The sequence below is a fragment of the Argiope bruennichi genome, chromosome 7 (assembly GCF_947563725.1).
Source record: "Argiope bruennichi chromosome 7, qqArgBrue1.1, whole genome shotgun sequence".
NCBI classification, from domain to species: Eukaryota; Metazoa; Arthropoda; class Arachnida; order Araneae; family Araneidae; genus Argiope; species Argiope bruennichi.
In genome coordinates, this window is record NC_079157.1 from 7515519 (window position 1) to 7532758 (window position 17240).

General features: G+C 35.7%; 1 protein-coding gene across 1 annotated transcript; it reads right to left on the reverse strand.

The window, feature by feature from the left end:
- Positions 1-1594: 1594 nt before the first annotated feature.
- Positions 1595-13251, reverse strand: LOC129975991 (uncharacterized). The gene is made up of 4 exons (XM_056089312.1): positions 12712-13251; positions 6722-6831; positions 3361-3732; positions 1595-2091 (listed from the first exon to the last, which is right to left on the reverse strand). The coding sequence occupies exons 1-4, from the start codon at positions 13185-13187 to the stop codon at positions 1628-1630; spliced, it is 1422 nt and encodes a 473-aa protein (XP_055945287.1). The 5' UTR covers positions 13188-13251; the 3' UTR covers positions 1595-1627.
- Positions 13252-17240: the final 3989 nt, after the last annotated feature.

Genomic DNA, 17240 nt, shown 5'->3' on the forward strand with positions numbered 1-17240 from the left:
TACTTGAAATACTTTCTCAATAAACTTTGTGCCTGCTAAAGTAGCACGTTTCTTCAGGATTAGGATGTCTATTAAAATATTCGAATTAATGATATGCGTTTGAAACGATTATTGAAATAGAAAAATCTTTAAATATTTAGGCATGAATTTTGAGTTGTATTTATAACAGCAATTCAAAGTGACATCAAAAAATAAATTAGTGATTGATAATATGGCGGAAATTTTCGCAAGCACAAAATCCGGAGGCGGTATTTATTATAGAAATCGTTCCATTTAAGAAAATAGATCGGAGGGACAGGTAATAATAGTTAGCCAAGGAAAGGAGGCGCATACATTTTCATGTCGGAAAGCTATACGTTTGTTGGAAACACCTCGGTGACATTACAGCATTCTTTCCTCGGAATAATTTTTATGCTGCAAAAGCAATTTTTCAGTGTTAACTGTGGCAGAAAAGCAATGTTTCTGGTTTGGAAGTGAGTCATTCTGGAGGTAGTAAATAAATGTGTGATGGAAGAGAAATTATTTTAAAATAATCGACTAGAAATAGAATAAAAGAGGCTCTCCGAGAAGAGCATGAATTTGAAAACATTGCCAGGTTATTTCGTCGTGTCACACATTTTCGATGGAAAATGCTATGCAGTAGTGGAATGTACACAGAAATGATGACTCAGTTTAATGTCTTTAATTGACAACAAAACCATGTAGTTTATTGGTTCTTGCTCAGTACCATGTATTTTTTTCGAAATGCTTCATTTGAAACTGTTAATCCATAAGGGGTTTCTTAATTTTCTGATCATGTTCTTAATCATTTCGTCCTGTGTATTTGCATAAATGACACTTCATGCGAGATAGAAGCGTTTTGTATTTATAGCAGTTTTATATTTTAAAAGAGTGCTTGAGGAAAGAGTTAAAACGTAAAACACTGTTCGAAAGGAATCTGCTAATGAAATATTGTCGTTTGTAAAATGAATGAAGCATTTTTATAGAGCAGCATAAGAAGACGGGAGGTGTTCCGAGGATTCCAATTTACAGACCGCCTCAAAATAGAGTGTACAATTGTCTTGACCTGACCTATATTTGTGTTCTAAAGATGTTAAAAATATTTCTCACCTCCTGCTCCGAAGGCTCCACCTGCACCCGGTCCGTAGAGTCCTCCAGCTCCTCCTGGTCCGTAAATACATCCCGGTCCAACTCCTCCAGATCCGACACCTCCTGGACCGACACCACCAGCTCCTGGTCCTCCGGCTCCACCAACAGTAACTGACTCTACAACTGTTACACCTGATCCGCCAGCACCGCCAGCACCTCCAGAGATTCCGCCAGGTCCGACACCACCGGCTCCTGCTCCTCCGCTTACACCTCCAAATCCTCCTGGTCCACCGGGTCCTCCAGGTCCACCAGGTCCTCCAGCACCGCCGAATCCACCAGTTGCTCCGGCTCCTCCCAGACCTGATGGTCCACCGATTCCACCAGCTCCTGCTCCTGCTCCTCCGGCTCCACCAACAGTAACTGATTCTGTAACTGATACACCTCCTCCGCCAGCACCTCCAGAGACTCCACCAGGTCCGACACCACCAGTTCCGGATATACCTCCGATACCTCCTGCTCTACCCGGAGCTCCTGGCGCTCAGGGAACTCCAGGTGCACCAGCTCCTCCAGGTCCGTATAATCCTCCAGGACCGTACAATCCTCCAGCACCTCCAGGTCCGTAAAATCCTCCAGCACCTCCAGGTCCGTACAATCCGCCAGCGCCTCCGGCGCCTCCGCCTCCTCCTCCTGGGCCGCCTGGTCCTCCAGGACCGCCCGGTCCACCGAATCCACCTGGACCTCCAAATCCTCCAGTTCCCACACCACCAGCTCCTGCTCCACCTGCTCCTGGTCCACCTGCGCCTGGTCCGCCAGCACCACCGACACTTACAGTAGAAGAGACAGATACCGGACCTGTTCCACCAGCACCTCCAGACGGTCCAGCACCTCCAGCTCCTGGTCCAACACCACCGCCGATTCCTGCTCCTCCGCCAAATCCACCTGGACCTCCAGGGCCGCCTGGTCCACCTGGACCTCCAGGTCCTCCTGGTGCACCAGCTCCTCCTATGAAAAAAACATGGCAAATGTACTTGAATGCTCAATCAAGGATTTCTTTGGAATGGATATTCTTAACGGCATTTAAAGTAATAGTAGATTGAGTGACTGCAAATATATTTCGTTGTAGGTTTGCCATAACTTGTGTTCATCTGGGTGTATGAAATTACTTGAAATACTTACTCAATAAACTTTGTGCCTGCTAAAGTAGCACGTTTCTACAGGATTAGGATGTCTATTAAAATATTCGAATTAATGATATGCGTTTGAAACGATTACTGAAATAGAAAAATCTTTAAATATTTAGGCATGAATTTTGAGTTGTATTTATAATAGCAATTCAAAATGACATCAAAAAGTAAATTAGTGATTGATAATATCTCGGAAGTTTTCGCAAGCACAAAATCCGGAGGCGGTATTTATTATAGAAATCGTTCCATTTAAGAAAAAGGGGTCGGAGGGACAGGTAATAATAGTTAGCCAAGGAAAGGAGGCGCATACATTTTCATGTCGGAAAGCTATACGTTTGTTGGAAACACCTCGGTGACATTACAGCATTCTTTCCTCGGAATAATTTTTATGATGCAAAAGCAATTTTTCAGTGTTAACTGTGGCAGAAAAGCAATGTTTCTGGTTTGGAAATGAGTCATTCTGGAGGTAGTAAATAAATGTGTGATGGAAGAGAAATTATTTTAAAATAATCGACTAGAAATAGAATAAAAGAGGTTCTCCGAGAAGAGCATGAATTTGAAAACATTGCCAGGTTATTTCGTCGTGTCACACATTTTCGATGGAAAATGCGATGCAGTAGTGGAATGTACACAGAAATGATGACTCAGGTTAATGTCTTTAATTGGCAACAAAACCATGTAGTTTTTTGGTTCTTGCTCGGTACCATGTATTTTTTTCGAAATGCTTCATTTGAAACTGTTAATCCATAAGGGGTTTCTTAATTTTCTGATCATGTTCTTAATCATTTCGTCCTCTGTATTTGCATAAATGACACTTCATGCGAGATAGAAGCGTTTTGTATTTATAGCAGTTTTATATTTTAAAAGAGTGTTTGAGGAAAGAGTTAAAGCGTAAAACACTGTTCGAAAGGAATCTGCTAATGAAATATTGTCGTTTGTAAAATGAATGAAGCATTTTTATAGAGCAGCATAAGAAGACGGGAGGTGTTCCGAGGATTCCAATTTACAGACCGCCTCAAAATAGAGTGTACAATTGTCTTGACCTGACCTATATTTGTGTTCTAAAGATGTTAAAAATATTTCTCACCTCCTGCTCCGAAGGCTCCACCTGCACCCGGTTCGTAGAGTCCTCCAGCTCCTCCTGGTCCGTAAATACCTCCCGGTCCAACTCCTCCAGATCCGACACCTCCTGGACCGACACCACCAGCTCCTGGTCCTCCGGCTCCACCAACAGTAACTGACTCTACAACTGTTACACCTGATCCGCCAGCACCGCCAGCACCTCCAGAGATTCCGCCAGGTCCGACACCACCGGCTCCTGCTCCTCCGCCTACACCTCCAAATCCTCCTGGTCCACCGGGTCCTCCAGGTCCACCAGGTCCTCCAGCACCACCGTATCCACCAGTTGCTCCGGCTCCTCCCAGTCCTGATGATCCTATTATTCCACCAGTTCCTGCTCCTATTAATTAACGGTGTTTTGATGATTTTTGAAAAATGTTAAAGCTTTTTTTTATTTTAATGAATTTCCTTTTTTGTGTGCTCGTTTAAAATTTTATTGTCCTTTTTAAAGTCCTTATATTGGAAATTTTTATGCGAATTATACTTTTCAAAAGATTTTAAATTGGATGGATCTTGCTGACCCCTTTTCGCAATTATAAGAGTTGTTAGCCTCAGTCTTGCTTCCTGTTGATAGTGACTATGTTAATTTTCATCTGAATAGGTTGTACAGATTTTAAACTCTTGTTTATAGATAAAATTTTTTATTTTAAATTTTGGTAGTGATTGAAGTGTACATATTGTCTTTCTCTGTTTCTACTATTTGCATATATGAATATTCCTAAAGGCATGTCCATATTTCAAAAAAATTTCTTTTTTATAAAAATTTGATAAGAATTTAAGATTTTGAAAGAAGGTGGGTATCCTACAGTTTTGAAATGTGGTTACTGTAGATTTGCTTTAAATTGGAAGCCTTGTGTTAATTGAATGTAGTGTGATAACTCTGAGAAGAATAAAAATAACTGCAGTTTTATGCATTAATGTCGAAAGAATTGTACGCTACTAGACTTAAAATTGTTAAATTAAACGGTTCAAAAAATACAATTTATTGGTAGATTAATTGAAATGCCTTGGGAGGCTTGATAAAAGGAATTGTGTATTAAAGATATTCATTAATTGGTACATTTTTTTATTTGTCTGAGAAATATAATGAATGGGACTTGATTCGTTGGCTATGAAAAGCTTTCCCCATGTTTTAATTTTTCCGCAAAATAGAAAATATATGCATATCGATATTTTTTAATCACCATTTTCACTAAATCCTTATTCTTCATTATTGCGATAATTCTTAGCAAAACTGGAAAGAAATATCTAATCAAAACCAATAAACCTAGTAAATTTGGCCTTTTGTTTAAAATTATAATTCTTTTAAGCTAAAATGAGTTAGCAGACATTAGAATCGACTTGGCGCCTCTTCTTAGCCAATGGCGCCTTGGTACTTTGGCCTTTGAACGAATTCATGTGATCTGATCTCCTTGCATGTTGTAGGATAGTCTTGAATGAATGACTGTATTTTTAGAGCTAGGATCTGGCAACAGACCACCTTAATCCTATGACCATTAATGAAACTTCTTCAGATAAAAAGAGAAACAACATCTTAGAACAATTTTTACTCAATAATTTCCCATGCTACCATCCCATTCACTAAATATTTCTTTTAAAATGGGAAATACTAAGATTATCAGGCTATTACTTTATGAAATTCAACAGATTTTATTCTCCAGTTTGCAAAATCCTCGACTAATACACTTTCCGAAATTCTGATATATGTCTACTCAATGAAAATGGCAGTTGGAGCATTTAAAGCTGTGGTATAGACCTATGCTTCTCAAATTATTTGATGGATGGTCCAATATTTTATAATTGTAAAGATAGAGTGACAATTCTGATTCATTCTGATATCGTCTTTAAAGCTTAATTCACATATTGTTGTTTGTCTGCCAAAGAAATTTAGTTGTAGGACACTAATTATTTTTCGTTAAAATCTATTTTTGAAAGACATTCTTTTAGTTTCTGAGCGCTTTCTTTGAGAGGATCATCATTCCATGCAAGCTGGAATGAGCTTTTTTTAAGACTTTAAAATAGGACAATTGTTTCAAACTTTAGATCACACAAAGTCAATTGGAATCCACTGAAATAGCTTTCGACCCCGCTGTCAGTCAAGTATGAGAAGATCACATAAAATTTGTTTGCAGGAATGTGAAATTATGTTAAGTATGAATTCTTAAAATTAAAATAAGTCCTTGGTATTCGGCATAGATTTTGTGTTAGATTTCGAGACCTCCTAAGATCTTCGGAATCTTGTGCAGACACAGATGTACTGTCAGTTTTAAACACTCATTAGTTCAACTTTTACATCCTTTTATTTAAATATGTACACGATGGGAAAACCAACAACAGCAGAAATATACGATTCTATCAATGGTAGAAAAAGGCAACATATTTTACCTTCTTTTGACTTGGAAAGACGAATCTGCTTTGTTTCTTTGGCAAAATATCCATTTTAAGAGAGTGTTTAAGATTTTGTTGTAATTACGTAATTTAGAAATTAATTTAAGGAAATACGTGAATAGAGATCACCTTCTAGATAATTTCCTATTCTACAATTATAATGAATATTATAATTTCGTAAGGAAGAAATAAACAAAATACATTTTATTAAATTATCGTTTGATTACACAAATATTAAAACTTCTTATAGTAAAATAACTGTATTTATGTATAAGAATTCAAAAATACACATGATTCAGACGAGAATGTGTAATTAATTCTTTGCGAATATGAACAACCCCTCACATTTCAGAGTTTTGTTGGAAAAACCAAGTCGAAGGCATCCGTTAAGGTAAATAGGGTTATATAAACATGACTATTAAGCAAAACTTTATTATTGAAAGGAAATAAATATTATATGGAAGGAGATGACAGTGCAAGGTAGCTTCCAAAGATTCATGAAAAATGGAAACAGTACCTAATTCGTTCTCTTAAAAATAATTGATAACTACATTTTAACTATTAAGACCTGTTTAACTATTTAAGATTTTTAACCTAATTAATTATTTAAGACCTCTGCTAACGATTACAAACCAGTCTTGTTGTTAATGGTGGTGATGAGGTAGATAATTTAAAATGGGTTTCAATGTCTCAAGGAAAAAAAGAGGCCACAGCTACCGCTAAGAAAGAGGCGATTCTTTGAAAAGAAAGCTACAGATAACAATCATACAATTAAAATATTCTCGAAATAAATCCACATCACAATGCTAAGTTAGAGAGAAGTGCAATTAAAGGTGACTATTAAAGAGAGATAAATCAGCGCTAATTTTTTGAATTCCAAAAAAAAAGAAAAATATATATCTAAATCAAGAAAAGATAAAAAAAAGTTTGTGGAAACATACCTCCTCCACCTCCACCTCCAGACACGGAGACAGTCACTGTTTCTGTGACAACAGGTGTTCCTCCTTGTCCTCCTGTTGTAGAAGTTTGGTAGTAGGTGCCTGGACCATAGGTGTTGCAACTCCATTTATTTATACTTGAACTTTCCCTGATCACGAACGTGGCTTCAAACTATGACGCAAAGATTAAAGCGATGTCATGTGCGCCGGTCGCGGATTGGTTCTTAATTACATCACAAAATGATGTCATATGTAGAATTATAGTATAAATGCACCTCTCTCTGTAAAACTGTACGTCTTTTTGTGTATGTCTCTGTGCTGTGCTGTTAATAAAGATGTTTATTCCAATAACCGTCGTAAAGATTTCTTTGCAGAACCTGAGTTTGTAAAATCTGGCGTCCGCGACAGGACGTGTTATTGGAAATAGAATTTGATAAATAGAATTAGATATGGATCTTAAAGCACAAAAGGCACAGAGACGAGTACTAAGGACTGCATTTACCTTAGTCGCAAATAAGATAGAAAATGAGCTTAAGAATGATGTAGTAGATTTAGGAAAGATTTCGTTGCTACAAGTGCAATTGAAAGATAAATATTTAAGATTAGAAGCTGTGCAAGAAGCAGTGTCTGGAGCTTTGCTACAGTTAGAAGATGATGGAAGAGAGTTCGAGGCTGATTTCACTGAGGCAGAAGGCTACCGTGAAAGGTATTTAGAATACTACTCTCTCATCGATAAGAAGTTGAAAGAGACTGTTATTTCTGAAGTACCAGACACACCAAGAAAGTTCAAGTTACCCAAGCTCGAACTGAGGAAATTTGATGGAGACCCAAAGGAGTTCCTTTCGTTTTGGAGCCAGTTCCAAAAAATTCACGACGACCAGGACATCCCTGACGAAGACAAGATGCAGTATCTTGTGGCTTCTGTCGAACCCAAGTCAAAGGCGGAGAGACTCATTCTTAGTTTTCCGGCTACTGCAGCGAATTATCCTAAGGCAGTGGCGCAATTGAAAGAGCGGTTTGGAAGAGAAGATCTGCTCGTCCAAATTTATGTTCGGGATCTTCTGACAATGGTTATGAAGAATGCTGTGTCCAGTAGAGCGAAAACAGACCTTTCAAGACTATATGACGAGTTGGAGGGAAAGCTGAGAGCCCTGGAGAGCCTAGGACGAACAAAGGAAAAGTTCGGCGATTTCCTAGCCCCCCTGGTTGAGAGCTGCCTGCCCGAAGAAGTGCTTAAGACGTGGGAACGCAACAGAAATCACCACGAATTATGCGACAACACCGCCGAAAAGAACACTCGCTCCTTAGAGAATCTCATGACTTTTCTCCGTCAAGAGGTGCAGGGTGAAGAGATGGTTGTGTTAGCAAGAACAGGATTTGCAGCGAATCAAATTACCCGTAAAAAAGAATATGTTCCTGCCCCTCTAAACGAGATTAGTGGAGATATGGCTACTACCGCAGCCCTGGTAAGCTTAAAATCCACTGACAATAAAGTTGTCTGTATTTTTTGTGATAAACCCCATCCAAGCCATAAATGTTTTTCAGCAAAGAAAATATCTCTTAATGAAAAGTTAAAAATATTGTCTAAAAAGGGAGCCTGCTATTCATGTTTAACTAAATCAAATCATATCAGTAGGCAGTGTGACTTAAAATCTAAACTGAAGTGTAATTTCTGCTCTTTATCTCATTATGATATTATGTGTAGTAAAAAACCTGATAAATCTCCAAGTGTTAAAAATTCTCCTTCCACTATTACTCTTTCTAATCAATGTAGCAGAAATCGAACAGTTTATTTGCAGACTCTCTGCGTAATTGCGCGAGGTCAAGGTCGAGAAAAACGCGTAAGAATTCTTTTAGATTCAGCTAGCCAGTATTCTCACGTGAGTGAAAGATTAATTGCGCACTTGGGATTAATACCACATAGATATGAAAACGTAATTCACTCCCTGTTTGGAGGAACGCAAACGAAGCCTAAGCAACATGGAGTTTATTCTATCGAGCTGTCAGCTTTGAATAGAGATTACTCTTGTTGTTTAGAAGTTCTTTCAGAGGGAAAGATATGCAACAGTGTCCCGAAAATAACAGATCAGCGAATTCTTAACAATTTAAGAGAATTGAACATAGAGTTTTCGGATTCATTCAGCGAAGATTTAGAGATCGATGTGTTAGTGGGTTCGAACGTGTTGGGTCGAATTTTACTGAAGAAATGTTGTGAATTAGATTCCGGTTTATCTGTGGTTGAGACTAAACTGGGAAATACAATTATAGGAATGCAGAATGAAGTGTGTCATATTGATAGAAATGTTATGACAACACTTGCAATGTATGTAAGAAGTATTAAATTAACTGATCTCTGGGATCTCGAAAATTTAGGCATCTCAAATCCAACACTAGTGGAAAGCAAACACAATTCTTATGAAGAAGCTTTAAATGATTTTCAGCAGAAGTTAACAATTCTTCCTAACGGAAGGTACGAGTTACAGCTTCCGTGGAAACATGATCCAGCTAATTTACCTGATAACAAAGGTTTAACTTGGGTTAGACATGAGAAAGTGATCAAACGGGCTGCAAGTAATGGCTTTCTCAGAGAGTATCAAAAGGTTTTCGAGGATTGGGAAAATTTGGGGATTATTGAAAGTGTACCGGAAGAGGAAGTAAAAGCAACTAAATGTCATTATTTGGCGCATAGGCCCGTAATAAAACTGCAAAGTGAAACCACAAAGTACCGTCCCTGTTTTGACGGGTCGGCTTGTGAAAGGGGTAAACCATCATTAAACCAATGTTTATATAAAGGTATAAATCTTTTAGAAGTAATACCCGATATTTTAGATAGGTTTAGACTCTATCCTATAGGATTAAGTGCAGATATAGAGAAAGCTTTTTTAATGTTGTCAGTACATCCAAAAGATAGAGACTATCTTAGATTTTTTTACCCTAGTAAAGAGGGAGAATTGGTGTATAGACATTGTCGAATTGTTTTTGGTTTAAATTCTTCTCCTTTCCTATTAAACGCATCCATAAAGCATCTATTAGATAACGCCCCACTTGAATACTATGATGTTGTAGAGAAATTAAAATGTTCATTTTATGTTGACAATTGTTTATCTGGTGTACATAATGTAAAGGAGGAAGAAAATTTCATTGATACTGCTAAAAAGGTATTGTCAAAAGGTTGTTTTAATTTACGAGGTTGGCAAAGCAATGTAGCTTGTAAATATGTTTCTCAACATACAGGAGATGCGTCAGTTTTAGGCATGTTATGGAATTTAGACGAAGATACCTTGAGATGTAACATAAATTTTGAAATCTTAACGTGTGAAACAAAAATTACTAAAAGGTTCATTTTATCATCAGTGCAAAAAGTTTTTGACGCAAACGGGTTGTTATCTCCAGCTACATTGCCTCCCAAATTATTATTGCAAGAAACTTGGAGGTTAAAACTGCCTTGGGATTCAGAATTACCTAAAAATATTGTGAATAAATTTGTGAAATGGATAAATGAAATGTATTTGTTAAAAGAAGTTACTGTGCCTCGATATATTGCCATAAATGGAACTTCTGAAATCCATGTTTTTGTTGATGCATCTAAAAGCTCATATGGTGCATGTGTATTTGTTCGAACTGTTGTAGAAAATGATGTAAAAGTTTCACTTTTACGTTCTAAGACTAGAGTAGCCCCCTTGAAATCTCTTACCATTCCTAGATTAGAATTAATGGCCTGTTGCATTGGAGCTAGACTTGCAAATTCAATTGTCCGTGCTTTACATCTACCAGAAATAAAAGTAACTTACTGGACCGATTCAGAAGTGGCTCTTTGGTGGATAAGAGAGCAAGGAAATTGGTCTGTGTTTGTGGCCAATCGGGTAAAAGAAATAAGGGAACTTACCAAATTTCAGTCATGGAGGCATGTTCCAGGTAATATGAATATAGCAGATTTGTTATCACGAGGTTGTACCCCCAAACAGATGTTAGATTCTAAATGGTGGGAGGGACCTCAATGGTTAAAAAAAAGTAGAGAACAGTGGCCTGCCAGTGAAATTAATTGTGAACCTAAGGATGTTATTTTGGAAAAAAGGAAGTCTGAATTAGTTAATGTAAATATTTCTGAGGAAGTGGTCCCGTGGTATGCTGTACGATTTTCCAAATACAATTCAATAGTTCGTTTAATGGGTTGGATTTTAAGATTCATCAATAATTCTAGGGTTCCTGTTGAGGAAAGGAAACTTTCCAAACTATCGTCGGACGATATAGAAAAAGCTGAAAGGGTGTTAATTCGGTTAGTGCAAGGTAAAATGTTTCCTAATTTGAAGTCGATACCCATTGTAAATGTCTTTAAAGACAATGAGGGAATCCTTAGAGTTAAAACTAAAATAACCGAGAGAAAAGATGATCCAAATTTTATTGCTCCTATTTTGATGCCTAGTAAATGCCTTTTAACCACAAGATTAATTGAGTATTATCATTTAAAAAACTGTCACGCTGGGGTTCAAATTCTTACGTCTATACTGCGTGAAAAATTCTGGATAATGAAAACGCGAAAAACGGTTAGGGAAGTAGTTATGAAGTGTGTGCCTTGTCGTCGATATAGCTCAAACTCTCCTATGAGTGATCCGGTGAGTCTGCCTGCAGATCGTGTTAAAGATGCTAACGCGTTCGACATCACAGGTATTGATTTGGCAGGACCTCTTTTTACTAGAGATGGAGGTAAGGTGTGGATAGTACTTTATACCTGTGCCATTTATCGGGCGATACATCTAGAGCTAGTAAGTTCATTGTCCACTGAGTGTTTCATGCTTTCTTTAAGACGGTTTATAGCACGTCGTACTAGACCAGAAACTATATATACAGATAACGGAACTAATTTTGTTGGCACCAATAGTGAATTGAAAAATCTAGATTGGGATGGGATAATGCGAGAGACCGACATTAAACCTATTAAATGGAAGTTCAATCCTCCAACTGCCGCTTGGTGGGGAGGATGGTGGGAGAGATTAGTACGAGTAATTAAAGAATTATTGAAGCGTACTTTAGGTAAGGCAATTTTAAAATATGAAGAACTTTTAACTGTTCTGTGTGATTGTGAAGCGGTGGTGAATTCTCGTCTATTAACCTATATTTCGGAAGATCCGAATGATTTAATACCATTAACGCCAAGTTTGTTTTTAAACGGGAAATCTTCATATGATACCATAGATTTAGATTTAAGTGAATTCTCTAAGTTTCAGAAAAGAATAAGGTATCGTAGAAAACTGATCCATGATTTTAGATCACGTTTCAGGAAAGAATATCTTGGTCAACTACGTCAAAAACGCCCAGGAAAGTCTGGTCATGATTTCAAAGTTGGCGAAGTCGTGATGATTGAAGAACCATCCAAAAAGCGCGTGTATTGGCCTTTAGGAAAAGTAATAAGTCTGCTTCCAGGTAGGGATGGTAAAGTCCGTACCTTGAAATTAAAATTTAAGAACTCGGAACTGATTCGTCCAATTCAAAGAGTTTATCCACTCGAAGTACCGTTTATAAATAATGAAATTGTAAAAATTGATGGCGTTCCGACATCTAGTGTTAAAGAAAATGAATTAACCAGTAATGCAGTCATAAGAAATAGAATCACTAAATCAGGTAGATTAGTTAAAATACCTGAAAGACTTGGATTATTTAATGAGGTTTTACATGCTTTTGAGTGATAGCAATACACTCAAAAGGGTGGGAGAATGTTGCAACTCCATTTATTTATACTTGAACTTTCCCTGATCACGAACGTGGCTTCAAACTATGACGCAAAGATTAAAGCGATGTCATGTGCGCCGGTCGCGGATTGGTTCTTAATTACATCACAAAATGATGTCATATGTAGAATTATAGTATAAATGCACCTCTCTCTGTAAAACTGTACGTCTTTTTGTGTATGTCTCTGTGCTGTGCTGTTAATAAAGATGTTTATTCCAATAACCGTCGTAAAGATTTCTTTGCAGAACCTGAGTTTGTAAAAATAGGTTTCAACTTCGTTGAATGACTCCTGCGAGAAGAGGTTGATGAGGTCTTCGATTTCTCTCACGAAATCCTCGTTGACTCTTCCTGTGGTGCTATACAAGGCATTTCTCAAGCAGTTGGAAATTGTGTTGGTCCTTCGCTGAACATTTGAACCTTCACTTTCACTTTCGGCGATGACCAATTCAGCTATGGAGGAAGCAAATGCCATCTGCATCGCTTTGGCCTTAGCGTTGGTGTCATGCCCCTTGTGCATGTTCTGGGCCTGCAGAAGACTTTGAATGATGTCATCGAAGTCCGCAGCATCTTGAGCCCCGAATTCTCCACTATTGACGATGTTGTTCACGAAGGTCCGAGCGAAATTCTCAGCCGTATAAGGGTTCGAAAAAAGGGTGTAAGACGATACATGGATACCTCTCGCATATGTCGTCGCACATTGCGCTAGGAGCAAAAATATCACTGCTGTGGTAAAGCGAACCATTGCTGCTTTGGTCTCCAGAAGTGATCTGAAGTTTTCGGCAGCCTGGTCGCACTTTTATACTGAGATTGATCACGATTGCGTGACGATATCTGCGCATGGAAGAAAGAGATGCGTGTTACTCACTATTTGCTCCAGCGTCTGACTCAGAATTTAATGGAAAAGCCGGAATCAATCAAAATTATGTTTACTTTTTATTTCGATGCTGGAAATAAAAATTTCCATATTTGTAAGTGCATTTGGAATTTTTTGCATATTTTGTAAAATAATTTGGATTCAGTTTTTTTTTAAATTTGCTTATTCGAATTAAATGGAATTTAATATTCGTTTCTAGTAAAGGGGAAATAATTTGTACCTGATTTGGAGAATATTTGCTTTGAAATTTATAAAATTTTGATTTTAAAATGTCACAGTTATAGGGTTTATTCAATTACTTAATTTTATTAATTAAAATCAGATGAAGTTCAATATTGATATCCTGGAGAAGGGAAAATATTTTGCGCCATCCTCAAGAGTATTTGAGAGAGTATAAATATTCATGGAAGTGTTATTAAAATAATATTGTCTTAGAATTCATTTTTAATCATTATTTAATGGATTTTAATATTTATTTCTTGAGATGGAGAGGGGAGTATTTGCGTTTTCTATGAACATTAATTAAAAAAAAAACTAAGAATATTTATGCATTTTTAAAAATTTTTGAACTGATATACTTATAGAATTCTTTTAGGCTAATGTTTATCAGATATATTTCGGTATTAATTACTCCAGTAATGTTAATTATTTATAATTTGCATGAAAAAAAATCTTGAAATTACAAATGCAATTTTATATTTATAAAGCTTTAAAAATTTTTTAAATGTCTTGTTACAGAATTCATTTCTTTCTTACTTTTCTATTTTTCTCTATAATTCAATATTTCACAGAAAAAAAGAAGCAAATATCGCTTGAATCCTCGAAATAGAATATTTGTGAGATTATTATTATTATTATGTTATCATCATTAAGAAATTTCAAAAATGATTTCTTTATTGTTCTTCAGGTCGTTAGAAATAGATATTTTCTGAGAGAAAAAAATAACAACATTAGTTTACTTTACCTTAAAATAACTATAGTAGTTTTATAATGGCCATATTTATGTTTCAAATTATCTTGCACTTTTTCCTTCTTAATTGTCTGTGATTTAGCCAAGGATTTTTTGTTCATACTTATTCTTAATGTCAAATAAGCATATTTCTTCTTTCTCCTTGTGAAATGTTTTGTATATTTTTTTGTGATTTTTGTCAATTATATTCCCATTTCTTTGCAGCAACCCTCTGCTTTATCTGCTTTTTTGCAGATAATAATTAAAAACAAGTAATTAATATTCTGATTTATTTTATGTTTCTGAATTTTAACAATTACTATAACCATATAGTAATATAACTATATATGTTATATAACTATATGGTTATAGTAATATAACATATTACTATAACCATACTATCTATCCTTTCCTTTTTAATCATTTTGAGATCATTTTTTTAAATTATGAATTTATTGGGTAAGTTATGAACTGGGTGAAAAAAGGTGGACTTTTTTGCTTCGAAGTTAGATGTAGCGCTTGTCTTGGTGCCCCTATAAATTGTTGTCTTTTACAGTTGCAAGTTTTTCAACTGTATTTTTTCAATTCAGCTTTTCAGTTGGATGTTTTCAACAAAGCTGTAATTTCCACTTGCTATTATCATTAAATTTGGCCGACAATATCTTGATTTCTAATATTAGGAATAGGGATTGCAATACCGGATCAAAATTTCAATACCGGTATTCGGTATTCTTCAGATCTTAATACCGGGATACCGGTTTTAATACGGGTATTAGAAATTTTAGAAAAAGAAAGAAAACACAGGTGTTTCTTTCTCTTATTTGCCAGTTTTGTTAGAGAGTGTAAATATAACAAAAAGGAATTTGTAACTTATAAATTATAGCAGTATATAATCACAAAAAAGTACAGGAACATCTCATTTATTTAAATCACAAAAAAAAGTGTTAATATCACTATTCAGTCTGTGGTACTATTACAAATTTTTGAAATGTGATCTTAAAAAAACATAATGCATCCATTGTACTCTCATTAAACCTGAAAAGTAATTTTGTGTAAAAATTAACAGCTTCGAAAACGCTCTTTCGTTAGCTGGTGGTACTGTTAGCAATGCGCGATATATTTTTTTCAAGTATTTACCTCTAAATCCCTCATCTTCAAATAAATCGATTTCTTGTCGGATGATTTTGGATATAGCTGATTTCTGTATTGTATTTTGGTTCGTTGAAATTTTTTTTATTTACCGCTAATTCTAATTTTTGTTCAAGAGACAATTCCTTTTCACTATCGACAGTAGTGAAAAGGAACATCATAATCTTCGATAATTGAACGGAATTCTTCTGATTGTGGATAAGTTTGTGTGTAAAAAATTTTAAGAAAATTTACTCTAAACTTAATCAGATTTGAATTGGTTCTTTTCTTTTCTTCTTTTTCATTTTCATTTTTAAAATCCTTATAATTATGTAAATACCATAAGACATTTTCTATTTCGGTATGACTTTCTTCTGTGCGATTTTTCAATGTAATATATAATTCTTTAGATAGTGATGTGTGCTGTTTTTTCAGTGACTGCAACATGAAATTTATTGTTACATTAGCTGTTAATAAATTAGAATCTCTCCGACATAATGCCTCAATAGTCAGTTTTATTGGAAGTAGAACTGATATAGTTCTGGATATTAAGTCGAATTCACTATCTGAAAAAATAATTTACAGGTTTAAGTCGATTATTGCTTTTTGGATTGGATTTCTCAGTTTCAAAAATCGTTCCATCATTTGGAGTAAACTGTTCCAACGTGTTTTAGAATCTAATATTAACATATATTCTGTTTTATTTTCAGTTAGTATATATTTTAGTAATATATCCTTTTTTATAGGGGAAAGTTTAAATATCTTAACAATTTTTCGAACTTTATAAATTATAGGAAGCAATTCTTGATAGATTAATATTTCATCGTCATTAGTAATATTTTCTTCAACAATTACATTGTCATTATCTTCATTGTCAATATCACTCTCACTTTTACTCTCTTCAAAGTTGGAATCCGAAGTTTCTATATCTACAGCATTTTGATACTTCTGTTCTTTATTTTTTTAGTATAATACATCTATTACTCCTAATTGAATTCCATGTGCATAGCACAACTGCTGATTTGCACCAATCAACTTTAAAACTTTTTTCATAATTGTTGCTCCATCAGTCGTTATGGATACAATACTTTCTTTCAGGGATAATCCATGTTCCTCTAATTTAGATTTAAGCAATTAATGAAGCCATTAATTAGCTAATTAATTTCGCCTGTTAGGGAGACATGAAAACAAAAATGTATACTATTTTGCTATGTTCGCGATCCCTGAACATATAGTGGAGACCATTTTAAATATTTCTAGTAAATACCGAAAAACCGGTATTGAAACTTGTGAATACCAGTATTACAATATTGTACAAATGGCTCAAAATACCGGTATTCGGTATCCCGGTATTGCAATCCCTAATTAGGAATGCTATTAAGACATCAAATTCTGCTTGACAGTCATCCAATATATTTTAAGACAATTTTGAATGATAATTGTTTTTGCAGCTTCATTTTCATTCAGCGAGATTTTGTCTTGGTGAAAGAATTTTGTTGGTAAGTGGAACAGCAGGTTATTTTTTTCTCTCCTTTTCTTCTAGTCTACTTTGTGGTTACATTTGACTGAAGCGGAAATTTGAATTAATAGAATATTGTTCGGTGAGTTTCGTACTGCAGTTGCAGATTCAAGGAAGGGATTCCAAGTATTACATGGACAAGTATTATTAGTCTGGTTAGTCCATAAGCATGTGATGAAGAGGAGAAAAAATCTTTGTATTAATGATAATTTTGAAACCATTTTTACAGGTAGTGATGTGTACCCCACCATTTCTCCTTGAACAAGTACGCGCTAGGGTATAGTTTTATATACGATCTCCTCTGCTTTAGTTGATACCCTAGCTG

Excerpts from the sequence above, each read along its gene's own strand:
- LOC129975991 (XM_056089312.1), bottom strand. The coding sequence starts at position 13,187 with ATGGTTCGCTTTACCACAGCAGTGATATTTTTGCTCCTAGCGCAATGT. Across the intron at positions 3,733-6,721 it reads TGGAGGTGGAGGTGGAGGAG|GAGCAGGAACTGGTGGAATA; the intron begins GTATGTTTCCAC and ends GTTAATTAATAG. Across the intron at positions 2,092-3,360 it reads TGGAGCCTTCGGAGCAGGAG|GAGGAGCTGGTGCACCAGGA; the intron begins GTGAGAAATATT and ends TTTTTTTCATAG.